Source organism: Pararge aegeria, chromosome 19 (genome assembly GCF_905163445.1).
Source record: "Pararge aegeria chromosome 19, ilParAegt1.1, whole genome shotgun sequence".
NCBI classification, from domain to species: Eukaryota; Metazoa; Arthropoda; class Insecta; order Lepidoptera; family Nymphalidae; genus Pararge; species Pararge aegeria.
In genome coordinates, this window is record NC_053198.1 from 7,526,660 (window position 1) to 7,543,751 (window position 17,092).

At 35.1% G+C, this 17,092-nt stretch overlaps 1 protein-coding gene across 3 annotated transcripts; it reads left to right on the plus strand.

The window, feature by feature from the left end:
• Window positions 1-4,752: 4,752 nt before the first annotated feature.
• Window positions 4,753-16,461, plus strand: LOC120632308 (dynein regulatory complex protein 9-like). Of its 3 annotated transcripts, XM_039902150.1 has the most exons (9): window positions 4,753-4,917; window positions 5,313-5,350; window positions 5,633-5,703; window positions 10,800-10,968; window positions 11,988-12,134; window positions 13,919-14,024; window positions 14,590-14,784; window positions 15,485-15,616; window positions 16,200-16,461. In XM_039902150.1, exons 1-9 carry the CDS (start codon window positions 4,834-4,836, stop codon window positions 16,413-16,415), a joined length of 1,158 nt encoding a protein of 385 aa, XP_039758084.1. In that variant the 5' UTR covers window positions 4,753-4,833; the 3' UTR covers window positions 16,416-16,461. The 3 variants fall into 3 exon arrangements, with proteins under 3 accessions (XP_039758084.1, XP_039758086.1, XP_039758085.1); XM_039902152.1 differs by lacking the exon at window positions 14,590-14,784; XM_039902151.1 differs by lacking the exon at window positions 5,313-5,350 and having other exon boundaries at window positions 4,848-4,917.
• The last annotated feature ends 631 nt before the right edge of the window (window positions 16,462-17,092 follow it).

Below are 17,092 nucleotides of genomic sequence, written 5' to 3' on the forward strand. Positions count from 1 at the left end.
AGGACCTCGTGACTCCTTATCGAATAAGCTACCCACTAGCCGAACCCAGTCGAAAATATAGATCCAACAAAAAAACCTAAAAAATATAAAGTTAAAGCGTTTAAATTTTTTTAAGGGATTCTGCTCAAATTATTCCGACCAACGCAAATTCGTATGGAGTATGTTCTTTTTACAGTCGCGGACGTAGTGAGTCACTAATCGTAAAACTCTCCTATTTTTATTCGGCATTATTAACTTGTGGTCGATTTTTTTCAGTATCCTTGTTCATATTTTTTTTTTTATATTAATTTATTAGCAAAATGTCTATATCCTTATATCCCCCTCGGACCACATAGGTATTCAACTACTGTTTAATGGCATATTGATACCTGATTCGTTTACAGGATCTGTTTACTATCCATTTCCCTTTATCGGTGTCGAAAACATAGAAGAAACTTCTTGAATATACACTCAATTTTTTTTAACTTGTCTTATAAATGTGAACCATCTTTTCAAAAAATTTTAGTGTGAAGTATTTTTTTTAAATATAAAAAAACGAGTGCTATGAAATAAATAAAAACTTTATGGATGTGTGTTTTTATATTTTCCGAACTAATAAGTAACGAAAAGATTGTTTACATAATAAGACAAGTAAGAAAAATGTCCGTTGTTCTAGGCATCGGCTAAATCGATTGCGTAACGATATGGGTGATGGTTATAGGAAAAGAAAACGTTTCACCAACTCTTTAGGTGATAACTATTGGTGAACGGTTAATGTATGCCTAGGAATCTCCTAAGATTGGGCGTTACTTGCTCAGGCAATTCATTGTTCGTCGTCGTCGTAGTGTAAACTCGCATTAGTCTAGGTTCATTGAAATCTGTGCTAATATTATAAATGCGAAAGTATGTGTATCTGAATGTTTGTGAACTTTCCACGGATTAATACAGAGTAAGCCTTTAGCTACTTTTAGTGCGGGAAAGCAGAAATTTAACGGCGACGTGGTCGCGGGTTAAACCTAGCTTAATATACATCTAGTTCAAAATCTAAATATACAAAATGTAATATATCTTTGTCAATATGTCAAGAGTCATAGATTAAGATTAGGTGACTTAAGTAATTGTATTTTTATTAAAATTGTATGATTGTGCAACCTCTAGTATTATGATAACAAATATCTTTGTTATTTCACCTTATGATTCTAATTGCCGTATTCCCGAATTACTATGAAGTCTCACAAATCATCCGAACGCCGTAGTTTTAACCAATCAGATTGATATATAACGATATCACGTTATACTCCAATATCCTTATGGGTTGAACATGCGTTGCGTTGCTGTGCGTTGCAAAGGAACTTAGATTTCAAAGTTAGTAGTGGTAATTCTGTCACTTATATACTAAAATGTGTTACGAGGAACGTTGTAAAAATGATAGCACTACTTGTCAATTTCGTTAAGAGTATCGCATGCAATAAAATTGGCACCAATGTTTGAGGATGTCGGATTAAGTTTGGCAAATCCATTGATAGTAAATTTTAAAGTTAGATTTCAATTTATCGGGTCAAATATATCGTGTCACACTTTCGAGGTTCGTTAGAAATATGGAAATATTAAGTTCGGAATACATAGTTGAATGGGACCTCAATTATTAGCCTGTATATCTCATTTCTGAATACAGGACTCTTATATGCAGCGCTTACACTCTTTAACCTTGGTACCTCCATTTTCCTCTTTTTTATCTCAAATTACTTCGTCCTTTCTATTCTACACATCAGTGGATGGCTAATAACTTAAGACTGAATAAATAATACACCTAGAAATTCAGTGCGTAGTTATACTTCAAAAGTTGTATATTTATTTTTTTAACATAACTGTACATATATATATAAAACTAGTTACTATTGAACTGTCGTGTAGATATAACAATAAGAGTTGATACTATATTATAGCTGTATAAGAGTTGTAAAGAGTGTAGCGCTATAAGCATTACACTTGCATAGATTTAAATAAACATGGCATAGCATGTCAGATTATCGCACTTCAACTGACATGTAGCTATTGGTTGATCAATACGTATAAGCAAATGCGTGTACCAATATTGTTGGCCTTAATTGGTGTACCAACAGAGTTGGCTGTAATGAATTTAACAGTATTGGCGCTAATGTGTGTACTAACTTTGTTGGTGCAAATGTTTGCAACAGCTATTGGCATATTCTATTGGCACATAGCGAGCCCTTCACGCCGACTTAGCGTAAACGACCAAAAACGAATACATGTAAGTTTTTTTTTTAATTTTATGCAGATAAAACGTGCTGTTAAATTAAAATTTTATGATATTCAATCAAATAAAAATTTAACAGTATATGTTTTATTTTACTTCAATAGCATATTTATCTGAAAAATTATTTAAATATAACTTCTTTTTACAGATGTTTTATTTAATTATTGGAATAGTGTAATTAGTGTTTTCTAGGATCGAAACTCGTAATTATGTATGCGGTTTTGTTGGACATTTTTATCATCTGTCGTAGTTGGGGCATACATTTGCTTATATTTAGTGATTAAAAGCCAAAAACAGGATTAAAAATAATAAATAACAATAGACCTATGTCCAGCAGTGGAAGTTTATCGTTTTTATATGATGATGATGTTTTATGGACAGCACGTTCCAAATGATGATATCAGCGTGAAAAAACACTTCCTAACTATTGGGGTTCAGTGGCGTGCATAGAGGGTATTCACAGGTTATACAGATGGTATAATATGAAAAAAATCTCCAGTACGAGTTATAAAAAACTAAAGGATAGGCATTATAAGAGTTATAAAAAGTATTATAACTCTTACCTACTGGAGATTTTTTTCATTTCATATGATCTGCAAATGGTGTCGAAACTCAAAGAGTAAAATGGACTCAATGCCCTTGTCTTAGAGTCGTACATTTTATACTACTAATTATTATTTTATTTCCGGTCGTAGAAGTGTAGAAGAATTTAAGCTCTAAAATAAGGGGAAATAGGTCAATTTTACTCTAACCTTACAGTGTTTCGTTACTGAAAGCCGGATCTATGAGTCCATATCCCATTAACAGATGTCATTTTATTAAAGTCATATTACTCTCTTTCAGTCTAGATATGGCTCAATTTACCGATAAGGCTTAATGCCACTACCTATTTAAATATTTTAATTTAATGTAAATAAATATTTTCAATTACAATCAAAAATTTAAAATCACAACTTATTTTATTGATAGTCAGTTTTTTTTACCGGCTCGTACAAAATTTGCTTCTGAGGGTACTTTTAGTAATTTAGTATTCTAGCTTTACTTTAAACTATTTCAAAGTGTTCTTACGCGATATTATATTTCATCATCATATCAACCCATTACCGGTGACAGGGCACGTGTCTCCCTCCCACAATGAGAAGGGGTTAAGGCCGTAGTCCATCACGCTGGCCCAGTGCGACGATTGTTACTTATTATCAATATCAGAGCGATTTCACCAATTGTGTGTGCAGAAATATAGTATTGAATTTTATACAAAGTAGTTACAGTTGGTTACTTATAGAAAAAAAAAAAAAAAATTAATTCTGAATAAATTCGGATTATTATCTCTAAAATTTGATAATAATCGTTAAAGCCTATCAACTCGAACCCGCGGCGTGATGAGTTAGTGTTCGAATACACTCTAAGATTTCCAAGCTCGACGTCGAGGAGTCGTTTCGAGTAACAGTAATATGCTAGAACAGCAGAGCATCTTATGCAAATTTAATTAAATCTCAAATTTGCCTAAAATTCCTCAGCTGGAGCTTTTAACAAAACGTTTGTGAAATAATCATTATAAGAAGAGGATTTGCGACTGTGTGTACAGTGCCATAAGATCGATTTTACTTTGACGGTGTAGAGTTCGACTTGCGAAAACGAATCCATGATTGCGAGCGAGCAAATCTTGTACTCTGTCTGTAGTGAGCCGTATTTATTCAGAATTACGAGTACAACGAAGAATGGAAATTTTAATGATGGAAATACTTTTAATATACAACTATTATAACATAGATAATGTAGTTTATATAATGAAAGTGTTTTTATTAATTTTGTGATTTTATAGTTTGTTATTATAAACATAAAATACAGTGTCGTCCCACAAATATCGTGTTTATTTATTTATTTAGTTATTAAAAATAATTCATGTGATTTAAAGTCATAAATTGTGGATAGTACCGGTATTAAATATCTCTTATTTGAATTTTGTTCTTTTATTTCTGCTATCGACTATTTACAATGTGGAAGTAATAAAGTGCAAATAATCCATTTTTGTCTTAAAAAAAATTAAATACTTTTATTTCATACTTGAAATAAATGTATTTAATTTAAATATAGGCCTACTTTTGAAACGTCAAGTTTGCCTGTATGTATTGACTATACCGTCGGTCCGGAAGGCAGGTTCTACTGAGAAGATACCAGCAAGAAATTCTGCAGTTTCTCTTTACCAACATCATTGTAATTGTTCTAGGTATCTTGTGAGAGAAGGTAGTGACCTTTTCTCACCATATACCTACACCTAGTGCGGCTTGTTTCCAAGCATCAATGTCATTAAAATTTTATTAGACCACTGACCTCTTTAATATTAATAATAGAGGTCTTAAATGAGTATTTATTATAATAATATCTATAGGCCCTCTTTTCTGCCCTTGTGTTAAAAGAATCAAAGATAATAAAGTTCCAAGATGACGTCAACTCATTATTTAATGTCATTGTTGTTTTTAAAGTTACTTTTACAATTCACGTTATTCGTGATTTTGTAGGAATTTTACACATATTTTTGAGAAATGTTTTTTTAGATTGATTTTTCGTTTATTTTTATGATATCCACGCGACGAAAAACCGCTGAGTCAGTCCCATGGGGGCGTTTGAGCGAAACTATCGCCCGGAATGGGTGTCTCCGGGTAAACATGCATCCTTAACTATTTATAGGGATAAATTTAAAATCGGGGAATAATTTTGTTTGTCTCCCGCTTGTGCTAGCCCTGCAGGTGTCGAAGGACTCAAAGAAGAACAGAAGACTCTAGTGTTAGGACTTCGGCCACCCTTTCGAATCTGGAACATTTCAGAGTTATGCGTGTTTGAAGCATTAAATATAAATATAATTAATGCTTATTTAATGCTTAAACAATGAAGGATAGCATAGGAGGTAATCTGCATGCCTGAGAGTTCTCCATAATGTTCTCAAAGTGAAGTCTACCAATCGCATTTGGACTACCTTAACCCTGCTCATGACGAGAGGAGAGAGTAGTGTGTATATTGATGACAAAGATGTACTCATTGTGCTCTTGCTTTTTAGGAACGTGATATATACGTGGAAGATATGCGTAATTACAGGTAAGTAGGTATTCTAGTTAATAATAATTATTCATTCGAAATGAATAATATATTTTACCTTTCAACTCCTATTGGGGGCCTTGGTCTCCTGTCTCATAGGAGAGAACTTTAGAGTTGATACCCTCCACGTTGCTACAATGTCTGTTGGCGGGAGGCTAATTCGAGTTAGTAGTAAGTATTACTTATATAAAAGAAACGGGAAAAATTTATTTAGCGTGGATCTAGCAGCTGGGAACATCTTCTTTATTTATAAAATAATGGGCTACCTATCTATAAATACAGGTTGCCGTATTTCAAAGCGTGCTTGCTCGCTACCATCTTGGAGGATGTGATCCCGCAGTTACGCATTCTAGGTAAGACTATAAACGTATACCTACAGCGAAATAATCTTCTGTATACTTATGTAAAGGTCTATTTAAGTCGTCGAAACGTCGAATTTTTACAAAGAGCCTAGAATGATTGCAATTGACCAGAGGCGTGCATAGAGCGTATGCACAGGGTATGCAGATGACATGAAATTAAGAAAATCTCCAGTACGAGTTATAAATACTTAAGGGTAGGCTTTTTAAAACTATTACTGTGTTATATTCTTAACTTTATAATAAAACACTGGTAACCATTTCTAGCTTGGTTTAATCAATGACCACAGAATGTTACACAATACAGACCCATAATAATAATCGAGTCATTCACAACATAGATATATGACATCTCCCTTTTTATATAGCAAATTATACAATTCAAGTTTGTTTATTTATGTTAACATTGTTTTAATTATTTTTACAAACTATGACCTTACATTAAAATATTCTTAATTTTTGTCTGTTACATAATCCATGAGATGTGAAGGAGGTCTAACATCTCTATTAGACCTTCTTAACAGAACTGGTTGAGTAGTTACTTCCTTAGATGATGGATGAGTGATGGCCACGGGCTGCTCTGTAGGCACAGCAACTTGAGACCATGCTGACTGTGTACAGATTTTGTCACTAGTTCTATCCTGAGATCCATCTGCTTTAACAAACCATGTATTTCTGGTTTTAACATTTCCCATTTCATCTTGTAGTGTTATTGATCGGGGATTTTCATTTATTTTTATAACCTTGGCTGGTTTCCATATATTACTATGCTCATTTTCTTTAAATACTACCTTTTGTCCTTCCTTAAATATGTCAGTTCTGGGTCTTGTATGTTGGTCATAATATGTTTTGTTTTTTAATGCAGTATCTCTTAGTATATTTTTTATTTCTGGATGTAATTGAGGTCTTAATAATGTATTCTTAATAGGAAGTTTTGTGCGACATAATCTATTATACAATAATTGAGCTGGTGATATGTTCATACCAAGTACAGGGGTATTTCTATATTCCAATAAAAATTGCTCAATATCTGTGTTAGTTTCATTAGATTTTTTTAAAAAACTTTTGCAAATTGCTACAGCTCGTTCAGCAGCACCATTACTTTGATGGTAATGAGGACTTGAAAAAATTGGTTCAAATTTCCATTCTTTACTAAATTCTATAAAAGCTAGTGAATTAAATGGCATATTGTCTGAATATATTATTTCTGGTATACCATGTGTTGAAAATATGGTCTTAAGGATGGTAATAGTAGCTTCAGCTGTTTTATTGTTTAATTTATGCAACTCAATCCATTTTGAATAATGATCTACTAGAGTGATATAGTCATTATTACCAAACTGCAATATATCTATTGAAACATATTGAAATGGTAGTTCTGGTTGCTCTCTAATGACCATGGGCTCTTTTATGTTATTATTAGAAAATTTTAGGCAAATTTTGCAGTTTTCAATATATCTTTCAATGTCAGAGTTCATGTTGTGCCAATAGAATAACATTTTTGCTCTTGCTTTTGATTTGGTAATTCCAAAGTGACATTCGTGAAGCTTGCTTATCATTAAGGTTTGTAGCGACACAGGAATGTACAGTCTATTATCAATAAAAATTAAATTGTCTTCATAGGAGATTAATTTATTCAATTTATATAAGTATTTGAACTCTGTAGGAACTTTAGTGAGTGAATTTGGCCACCCATTTTTATAAAAATGTATTAATTTTGATGCTATAGGATCCAAAAATGTTTCACGTCTTATTTGACATAGTAAGTCATCTGACACATTTACATTGTGCACTATTTCATTAAGATCGGTATCACAGTCTTGTTGTACACTAGCAGTAGAACAAGCTCTGCTTAATGCATCTGCAATGTGCATTCTAGTGCCTGGTACATGTTTTAAAGTAATATTGTATATGCTTAGTTTTAATTTTATTCGTTGTAATCTAGTTGAGGGAATGTCACATAGTGATTTTTTCATTATGGAAATTAGGGGTAGGTGATCTGTTTGTATGACAATATTTTTCCCATATATGAATGTATGAAATTTTTTACAAGAGAACAACACTGCTAAAAATTCTTTTTCTATTTGTCCATAATTTATTTCAGTCTCTGTTAAAGATTTTGAAGCATAATATACTGGCTTGTTCTCCTGTAAAAGCACACATCCTATTCCTGTTTTACTTGAGTCAGTCTGAATAGTAATGTCTTTGTATGGGTCAAAAGTACACAAAACAGGGTGAGTAGACAAAATAGTTTTAATTTTTAAAAAGGTGTCAGTGTGTACTTTTTGCCAAACAAATATAGTGTCTTTTCTTAATAAATCTCTCAGGGGACTAGTTACAGTAGCCATATTGGGAATGTAGGAACGTAAATAGTTTATAAGACCAAGTAATCTTTGTAAATCAGTTTTATTTTTTGGGATATCATATTCATTTATAGCTTTAATTGAATCTGGATCTGGACGCACAGTGCCGTTTTCAAAAACCTGTCCCAAGTATTTTACTTTTGTCAACATTATATTGAAACTTTTTTTTATTGAATCTTATGTTATACTCTCTCGCTCTTTTAAACACCTGGGACAAAATTGAATTCATTTGCTCCTCCGTTTCAGCAAAACAAAGTATATCATCTATGTAATTTACAACTCCTGTTATAGAGCTAAATATTTCTGATAAAAATTTTTGAAAAACTTCTGAGGCAATAGATACACCAAAAGGCATACGATTAAATTTGTACATACCAAACATAGTAGCAAAAGTACAATAATTAGAGCTGTTTTCAGACAATGCAATATGCCAAAATGAATCTTTGAGGTCTAATACTGAAAAGAATTTAGATTTATTTAACTTAGTAGATAAGTCTGCAATAGTTGGTATGTAACAATAATCTTTAACAATTGCATTGTTTAGATCCTTTGGGTTGAGGCATATTCTAATGGTTTTATCGGGTTTTTCAATTATTACTAATCTATTTACCCATTCAGATGGCTCTCTTACTTTACTAATAATGCTAAGACCCTCCAGTCTAATCAGTTCAGCTTCCAATTTGGGTCTTAGTTTAAGTGGTACTCTAAATGGTGGCTTGGAAGTTGGAATTGTCTCTTTCTTTAACTTAATATCATAAGTTTTATTAAACTTACCAATACCTGTAAATAAATCACTATTAACTTTGATTAAGTCCTCTTTGTTCCATTTATTTTCTTTTAACACAGAGAGTACTCTTTTTACCAAGTTCAGCCGCACACATGCATCACAACACAATATTGGCATTGAATTCTCATTTCCTGCTATGCAAAATGTCTCTAAATATGTTTTGTTATTTACTCCAATACTCATTTTAGCTAATCCTTTAACTGGTGTCTTAAAACCATTCCAACTTTCCAGTCTTGCACATGTGTCGGACAATATTATAGGATTAGTTGAATTTATTTTTTCAAAAAGGTGCACTGGCAAAATATTAACATCAGCTCCAGGATCTAATTTGAAACTTATTTTATTGTTTCCTGGTAGTATTACATCTTGATACCAGGCTAATGAATCGACTGACAACTTGCAGGTAACCGTTTCAATGTAGTAATCTACCTCAGGTTCGATTGTCACTTCATTAGCAGTTTTAATAGTTCGGCACATTCTAGCAAAATGGTTTTTTTTATTGCACTTTGCACATGTTTTAGACCAAGCAGGGCACTGACCGTATGGATGAGTGCTCCCACAGTGCAAACACTTCCTTTTATTGGTTTTTTCTCTATTATAGGCCAAAGAGTCCACCTCATTAGTTTGAATTTCTTTTATTTGAATGTTTGTTAACTCAGCTACTCTAAAGGCCTCTATAACATCTTCCAATGAAGGATCCCCTTTTTTTATTAATTTTTTTTGAGTTTCAAGGTCACTTGACCCAAATACTAGTCTGTCTCGCAGTGCCTCATCTTTGTTTTTTATAAACTCGCAGTCACTACAGAGACGTTTCAGGTCAGTCATAAAACTATCAAATCTTTCTCCTGCTTTTTGACTCCGATTATAAAATAAGTAGCGTGAGTGTAGCACATTTTTTTTAGGATTACAATAACTTTCTAATACTTGTTGAACATCTTTAAGAGTTCTTAACCCCTCTGTTTCTAACGTATTATATATATTTAATGCATCCTCACCGATAAGATTCAGAAATATTGCTATCTTCCTCCCCTCAGCAACTTCCGATAAACCGCCCGCCTCCAAATATATGTCCAGAGACTGTTTAAATTTTTTAAAGTTTTCACTTAAATTGCCTACTAAAGATAATTTTGCTGGTAAATTATAACCTGTAGCCATGATTGACGACTGCGCCATGTGTTATATTCTTAACTTTATAATAAAACACTGGTAACCATTTCTAGCTTGGTTTAATCAATGACCACAGAATGTTACACTGTACACAATACAGACCCATAATAATAATCGAGTCATTCATAACATAGATATATGACACTTACAATGCCTATCCTCAACGTTTTATATAACTTCCATTGGCGATTTTCTTCATTTTATATAATATGCATACCCTGTGCATACCCTGTATGCACGCCACTGCAATTGACTAAATTGGAGACTATTTTCCGCAAACCGCAATTATCCGAGCTATAGGTATTTCATAAGTATTAATTACCTAATGAAACCTAAGTTTACCTAATCTGTGGCCTAGGTCATATTTATGTGTATAAAGTTAGGTATACTTACTTTAGATTTTGGTAACAATCTTATGAAAATAGTGCGAAATCTTTATTCGTTTCCAATTACGAGTAACTACCTATGCGTTCTTTTGTTTGTTCCCTAGGACGTTTTTCCTAGGGTTTTCGAAAATACCTGATAGGATTTCTATAAAGCACATTCACTACTTTACCCATAGTAGGTATAACTGGATGTAAAGTTCACAGTACTTTGGATCTCGAAAAAGCCTATAATTAGATACCTACCTGTTAGCTCGGAAGACATTCCTAAGACTGCCATCCTTTTATGACATTTAGTCTTAGAAATGCAGGCCGAAGAGTCCGATGGTTTTTTATCTAGCAATAATATCCTTTCGTCTTTGAAGTGCTGCATAATTGACCCCTTTTTAGATGCATGCAATACCGAACTGCGATTTATCAAGACGATATCCGCAATGGATGTACTCCTCGCCGACAAGTTTGGGGTCGAGAGCCAAAAAACACAAAACGATATAAACGATATAGACCTAAAAAATATTCACTGCATGAAATATAAATTGGACAAACTTCAAGCGGACAGGTATTGTATAGATTGATTTGCATGCATAAGGTCGGTGAACATATCGCATTGCAGTGACGCAAAATATTGCGCTTGTAAGTTGATCTAAGTCGTCGGGTACCTACGAGTGCATGGGTCCCAACTGACGACTAATCCTAAATGATCGCAGTGTTTATCAAATTCTACATTGTTTTTATGTATATATTTACGTTTGTTGGAATAACATAAGGCTATATCTATGAAAGATACCTTTTAAAAATGTCCAAAAGCACATTAAAAAACGAAACTTTCAAACACATACGATACAATAGACGAAACAGTGATATCCTAGTGATTAGGAACCTGGCTTCACTTCCAGGGTTTTGGGTTGGAGTTTGATCCCCGGCACGCACATCTAACCCTTGGAATTGAAATTAAATAAGTTATATTGCGAAAGGTGTAGAATTCATTTGTGGGAGTGTGTATATCTTTTTATATATATTTCTTGTGTGCGTGTGTATGTCACTGAACTCCTCCTAGACGGCTGGACCGATTTGAATGAATTTTTTGGTATACGTTTGTGTGGCACCCTGGATGGTTTAGATTTACAAATTAGCCCGACAGATGGCGCTGGGGTCCGCTAGTGTTCTTATAATATGATTCCAAAGGTAATTTTGGACCTACCAATGCACAAGTTAAAACAATTTGTTAAAAAGCAAGTTTGGAAGCAAGCTCCGCTCTCGTCTCTCGCAAGATAGACTATTTTAGATTGTAAACTGTAACTGATTTTGAAAAAGAGCAATCTGCTGAGTTTCTTCTCGGTGGAATCTGCCTGCTGAACCGGGGGAAGAGTCACTACAAATAGACAGACTTGCTTGGAAACAGGGCCTACTTATATGAATGAATTTTGAATTGTGAATTACATTTATTTAACGACAATGCCTGAGAGTTATTCATGTTATTCTGTTGACTACGGTCTAAATCTTTCTCTGGAAGAAGACGTGCCCGTTACGTTTAAAGAGTGTAAGTAATAATGAAGTTAATTAATTTGTATTTTGCAGAGATTTCATATTGCAAGTCCTAACCGAGACTTATAAAAACCTATGTATTGAAAGAGATTTCCAGTCTCTCACAGATTCAGTGACGCAAATAGTTCAGAAGGACGAGAATCTACACAGTCTCGCTGAGGTAGAGCGCACGAACAGAATGTTAGCTATTTTTATTTAAATCATAACACGATTATTTATCTTTGAATTGTCTTTATTATGGACATGTTTATTTACAAATCGATCTGGCTCAGAGCCCTAGGGCAGCGATGTGCGGTGTGGTTTTCCCGGGTTCTATCTCCGGCAGAAGATTTACCCGTTCCGGTTTATTGGAAGGCTTCGCCCGTGGCTAGTTAACAACCCAATGGCATCGACGTGCCGCTTAGCGCTTTAGATTCCGGTCGCGTTAAAACCAATTAAAGGTATGGGTTTGATATAACTGCCATTCTACCAGGTTAGCCCGTTACCATCTTAGCACTCCCCAACAGATGAGATTGCAGTCAACGGGCTGAATTGTAATGGCCTAAAAATAAGCCTTTATATACAACAAGTAAATGAAAACCGAAATAATACTTCACATGCCTTGGAAGTACATTATGGACTGTTACTGAGACTTACCTGTGAAACCGAAAACCTAATAGTTTTTGAGTAAGCCACTGCCAGTCTTTACTGAAGGAAATCAGATACAGCCCTAACATGACATGAAAAATTAAAATCAAGTGACTCCCGTCACTTTATTACGCGTCGCGTATTCCTTTTATATATTATATCCTCCTGGCCGTATCCGACCACGGCGACTCCTAGCTATTATGAGCGTACCTGATGTGCTCTCAAGTGACTGGCATAACCACTCTTTGTTTAAAATGTGCGATTACATTGACAGCACGTCAGTAGGTACCTACTCCACCAATTATATTGTAATATATGGCCGGCGATGGTCTGGCCTTTATCTCATTACGCCTATCATCTTGCTCTGCGCGCCTTTTAACTTCAAACTCCGATACTTTTTTATTTACGGAGTGTCTCCATCGCGGCCGATCTTCTGCTTCAAATTCCCACAGTGATGGGTCCATATCACATCTCTTCATGTGCCCCTTTAGCACATCTTTGTATCGCAAGAGTTAGTTAGTTATTTACGTTTCCCAACCTGCAATTCGGAGTGAAATATGCGCTTAGCCACTCTTTTTTCACCCATTCTGGATATGTGTCCACACCACCGGAGTTGCCGCCTTATTATATAAGCCTCAATCCCGCTGACATTTACTCGTCGTAAGACTGTCGTGTTCAGATAGTACTATGCGCGTGTCAATATTTTATCTTCGATAGGGTTGTCATAAGTAAACACTTACAATGTTTTGAATTCGTTTGTATGGAATATGGAGGGTAGAGGTAAGGAGGATCATCTGTGTATATGAAAAAGTGTCGTCAAAATGTATTAAATTAGGATGGCGCCACATTTGCATCAAGGTAACTCTTACAAGAAGCGCTAAATATAAATATTGTTAGAGTAGGCTTGAAAAATAAACAAGGAAGTACGGTTATATTTACCACAATATACAACGTAAGTTGTTGAAATTCTCAATAATTAACTACTTTAGTCGATAATGACATTAAATTTTTTAACTCGGCATACTTCAATTCATCTACGATTGCTACATTCATACCATACCCTGTGCATCCACCAGCGCCATTGTGGAGGATTTTTGAACTGTTATTTAGCGCATACAACTGGACACTTTTTCAACTTTTCTCCCATATAAGATGACCCTCTACCCTCCATAGAATGGAAAAATAAATTTGCTTCTTTTGATTTAATATTTTTACAGGGTGATTTAGTATGAAATATACTTATGCATTCTTCAACATTATTTCGTAATACGGTTACAAATTGTATAGAAACATAAAACCTAACAAAACATAATCCTAATAAATATCTTATATTTAAGGTTGCGGCGTGAATCGCATAAGCAGCTTCGCCAGCAAAGGAATCACATCAAATCCGTCTGTTACGAATCCAACAGTGAAATCGAGTTTCTAAGATTACATGTGGAAGTAAGTTGCTTGCTGATATTTTTATATGATAACTGCAAGTGACGATACAGTCAGAGATGCAGTAGCACTAATCTGTTATTCATTAAAGCGAATCGTGTAATGTTTTCGACAGTCGCCAACACAACAAAAACATGATTTGGAAACACAGGTTAGGTATACACTCGTCGAGTAATCTCTTTTTAGCCGTTCAAATAGCAACCGTCGTAGAAGTTTGGTATCTACATAATACGCGGGCTGGTAAGCATAATAGGTTTGGATTTCTAATCCGTCTAAGACCTCGCCAAGTATAAGCTAGCTAAAGCCATAAATCACTTCTATCGCATAAAGCTCAAAGGATCTTTAATGCATAGCTATATTGGTACGCCTGATATGTATCTAATGATTATAGTTTTCAAACAAGAGTTTATACAATATTAAAATACTAAGGGATTGAAGTAATAGGTATACTTAGAAATTTAAATATATTATAATTATAATTTCCTAATAAAAAATGCTTTTTGAATGGGCCATCAGCCGTCCTTAAACCTAGGTATCTACTTTTATAATAATGATCTTACCAAACAAGGATGCGGAATTAAATGCCGGCATCCGCAACCGCTACATCGAAGGCTGGCAGCGGTCGCGCACCGAGCAGCATTTGCAGACCTTATACAACAAGGATGAAGTCCCCACACAGGCAATCGAGGAGTTCAAGCGTAAAGTAGAACAGGAGCAACGCGTGCACAGTGACATCGAGCTTCTCACTACCATGAACATAAATGTTAGCCCATCAAACACCTTTAAAATCTTCTAGGCAAGCAAGCACGCCTCAAGTGCCAAAACAAATACTTATACCCTGAGTCTAGTAGTCACTAGTCTACAGGGCTCGGTTTCGAAAAAACTGTTTTTCTTAGTGGTTTTGGTGTAACCAAGATAGCTTGGGAATGCTATATCAAACCGCTCTCGACCACGTTGTGAAGGTAAAAAGAAATTCTGAAAGAAACGCCCGCTTCGCCTCGCTGCTAAATGTGAGGTCGAATACGAGTGGTCAATCAAGTCAACCCTCACACAAGGAGACTGCTTATTAGCCGGTAAATGGATTTCGTATCGTGATATAGTGCCGGCTAAAGCAAACTTCACGAATTTAAAAGCTAATTACTAGAGTCTAGACCAAACACTAAAACAGCCATAACTGCTCATACACCCACTACATCAGAAAAAACAACCACTAGTCCACATATCCGGTAGGGAAACCAACTTCATCATTATCAACCCATTACTGGCCCCCTGTAACTCGGCACAGGTCTGCTCTTAGAATGAGAAGGGCCTAGACCTAAGTCCAAAACGCTGGCAAAGTACAACTTAATAAAGTTTACACGCCTTTAATAATGTTATCGAGAATGCATGCAGGTTTCAATTCAGTCTTCTTACCTATTCAGTCTTTCCCATAATAATTTACAACGTATGATTTGCGTTTTCAGGAAGTTCTCGCAAAGGTAGACGAATCAATGGTCAAATATGAGAAAGACATCGAAAGCATTGATCTGAAGATACAAATAATGAGAAATTACTACGAGACCATGCAAAACAAGAATCAGCTCCTTGAGGAAACGGTTAAACTACTTACTTAAATATTAATGCTAGATGTTCGCGCGACTTCACGTCCCTAGAAGATCATCAGTAAACTTTTTCGATGGAAAATTACGTCCAGTAACTAGCCATCATACAAGATCTGCTCACTCGCAATCGAGGGGTCGTTGTTGTATATCAAACTCGCTCTTTTAGAGTCCAAATCTTCTAATTTTTTTGACAAACGTTCTGTCAAAAGTTAGAGTTTAAATTAATCAATTTAATCCGATTTTCGAGTGTTTCCATACTCGAAAACGACTTTTTGATTGCGATCGAGAAAATCTGGTACTAAGGCTACAGTATTCTACACAACTGCCTCGTTGATCTAGTAGTTAGCGAGATCGCAAGTTCCCGGGTTTCATTCAAGAGTAATCAATAATTTTGCGGGCGTTGCTGTTGATCCCGGTTTTTATCACGTACCTACTGCTGATTATACTGCTAATACTTTATTGAAGCAGCATTGAGAGTATAAACCTCTGAATCTGTCACACGGCTCCCTTTAGAAACTGCTTACGCCCAATAGTAGGGTATAATAATAAGCTGAGAATGATGAAATTCTCATTTCAGATTAAAGAACACGCGGAATTCATGAAGAACTGGATTACTTTCAAGGACGACCGAGAGGCCGCTCGTAAGCATTGCGAAATTATGAACAATTCCGCAATTATAGTACAGGCGTGGTGGCGAGGTTTGCTTGTACGAAAACAGTTGGGTCCCTACAAAACCGTCAAGAAGAAACAAACACCATCCAAACCTAACGACAAATCCAAAAAGAAAAAGTAGATAAAAGAGTTATTTTATAGTATTTAGCTATTTCCCCTTAAATTTGTTAGCTACGACTTGTTTTTGTAAATAAATTATTTACTATTCCTGTGGTTATTCTTTTTTTTAATTCTTCGTCATTTATTGGTGTGGTGCAATGCCCAAACGGAAATCTTTTTTAAAACAGATTAAATATTATGTTTTTTTCCACATCGTTATGTTTAGTGACGACAATTTCCCTGGCGTAGCGGTGGTTTAATAAGAGAGGTCCTGGACTCGATCTCGGGAGCCTACGGCGGGGGCTCGTTACTACTAGTCTATTAAAAGCTGATTAGGGTTTATTATAACTGCCATACCCGTAACAGCACTCCTAACGTGGACCATTTTCTGCATAGGGAAAGGATAAAATGTTTATCTTCTCACCCACTCTTCGAGCATGGGCGCACGTATAGAAATAAGATCAAAATGATATACTTGTTATATAAAACAGTGATAAACTGCTCCCCCTTCTTCCCTGTTGCCGTGATAAGTAAGCCGATTTTATCCCTCGTCAGGGGATATAATCGGGGGTTATAATTTCTATCTCCTGCATAAGCTAGCCTTGCAGGTTTGCCAACTAGGTACCACCTTAGACTGCATCATCATTTTACCAGCAGGTAAGATTGCATTCAAGGGCTAACTCGCGGAATAAAACAGTG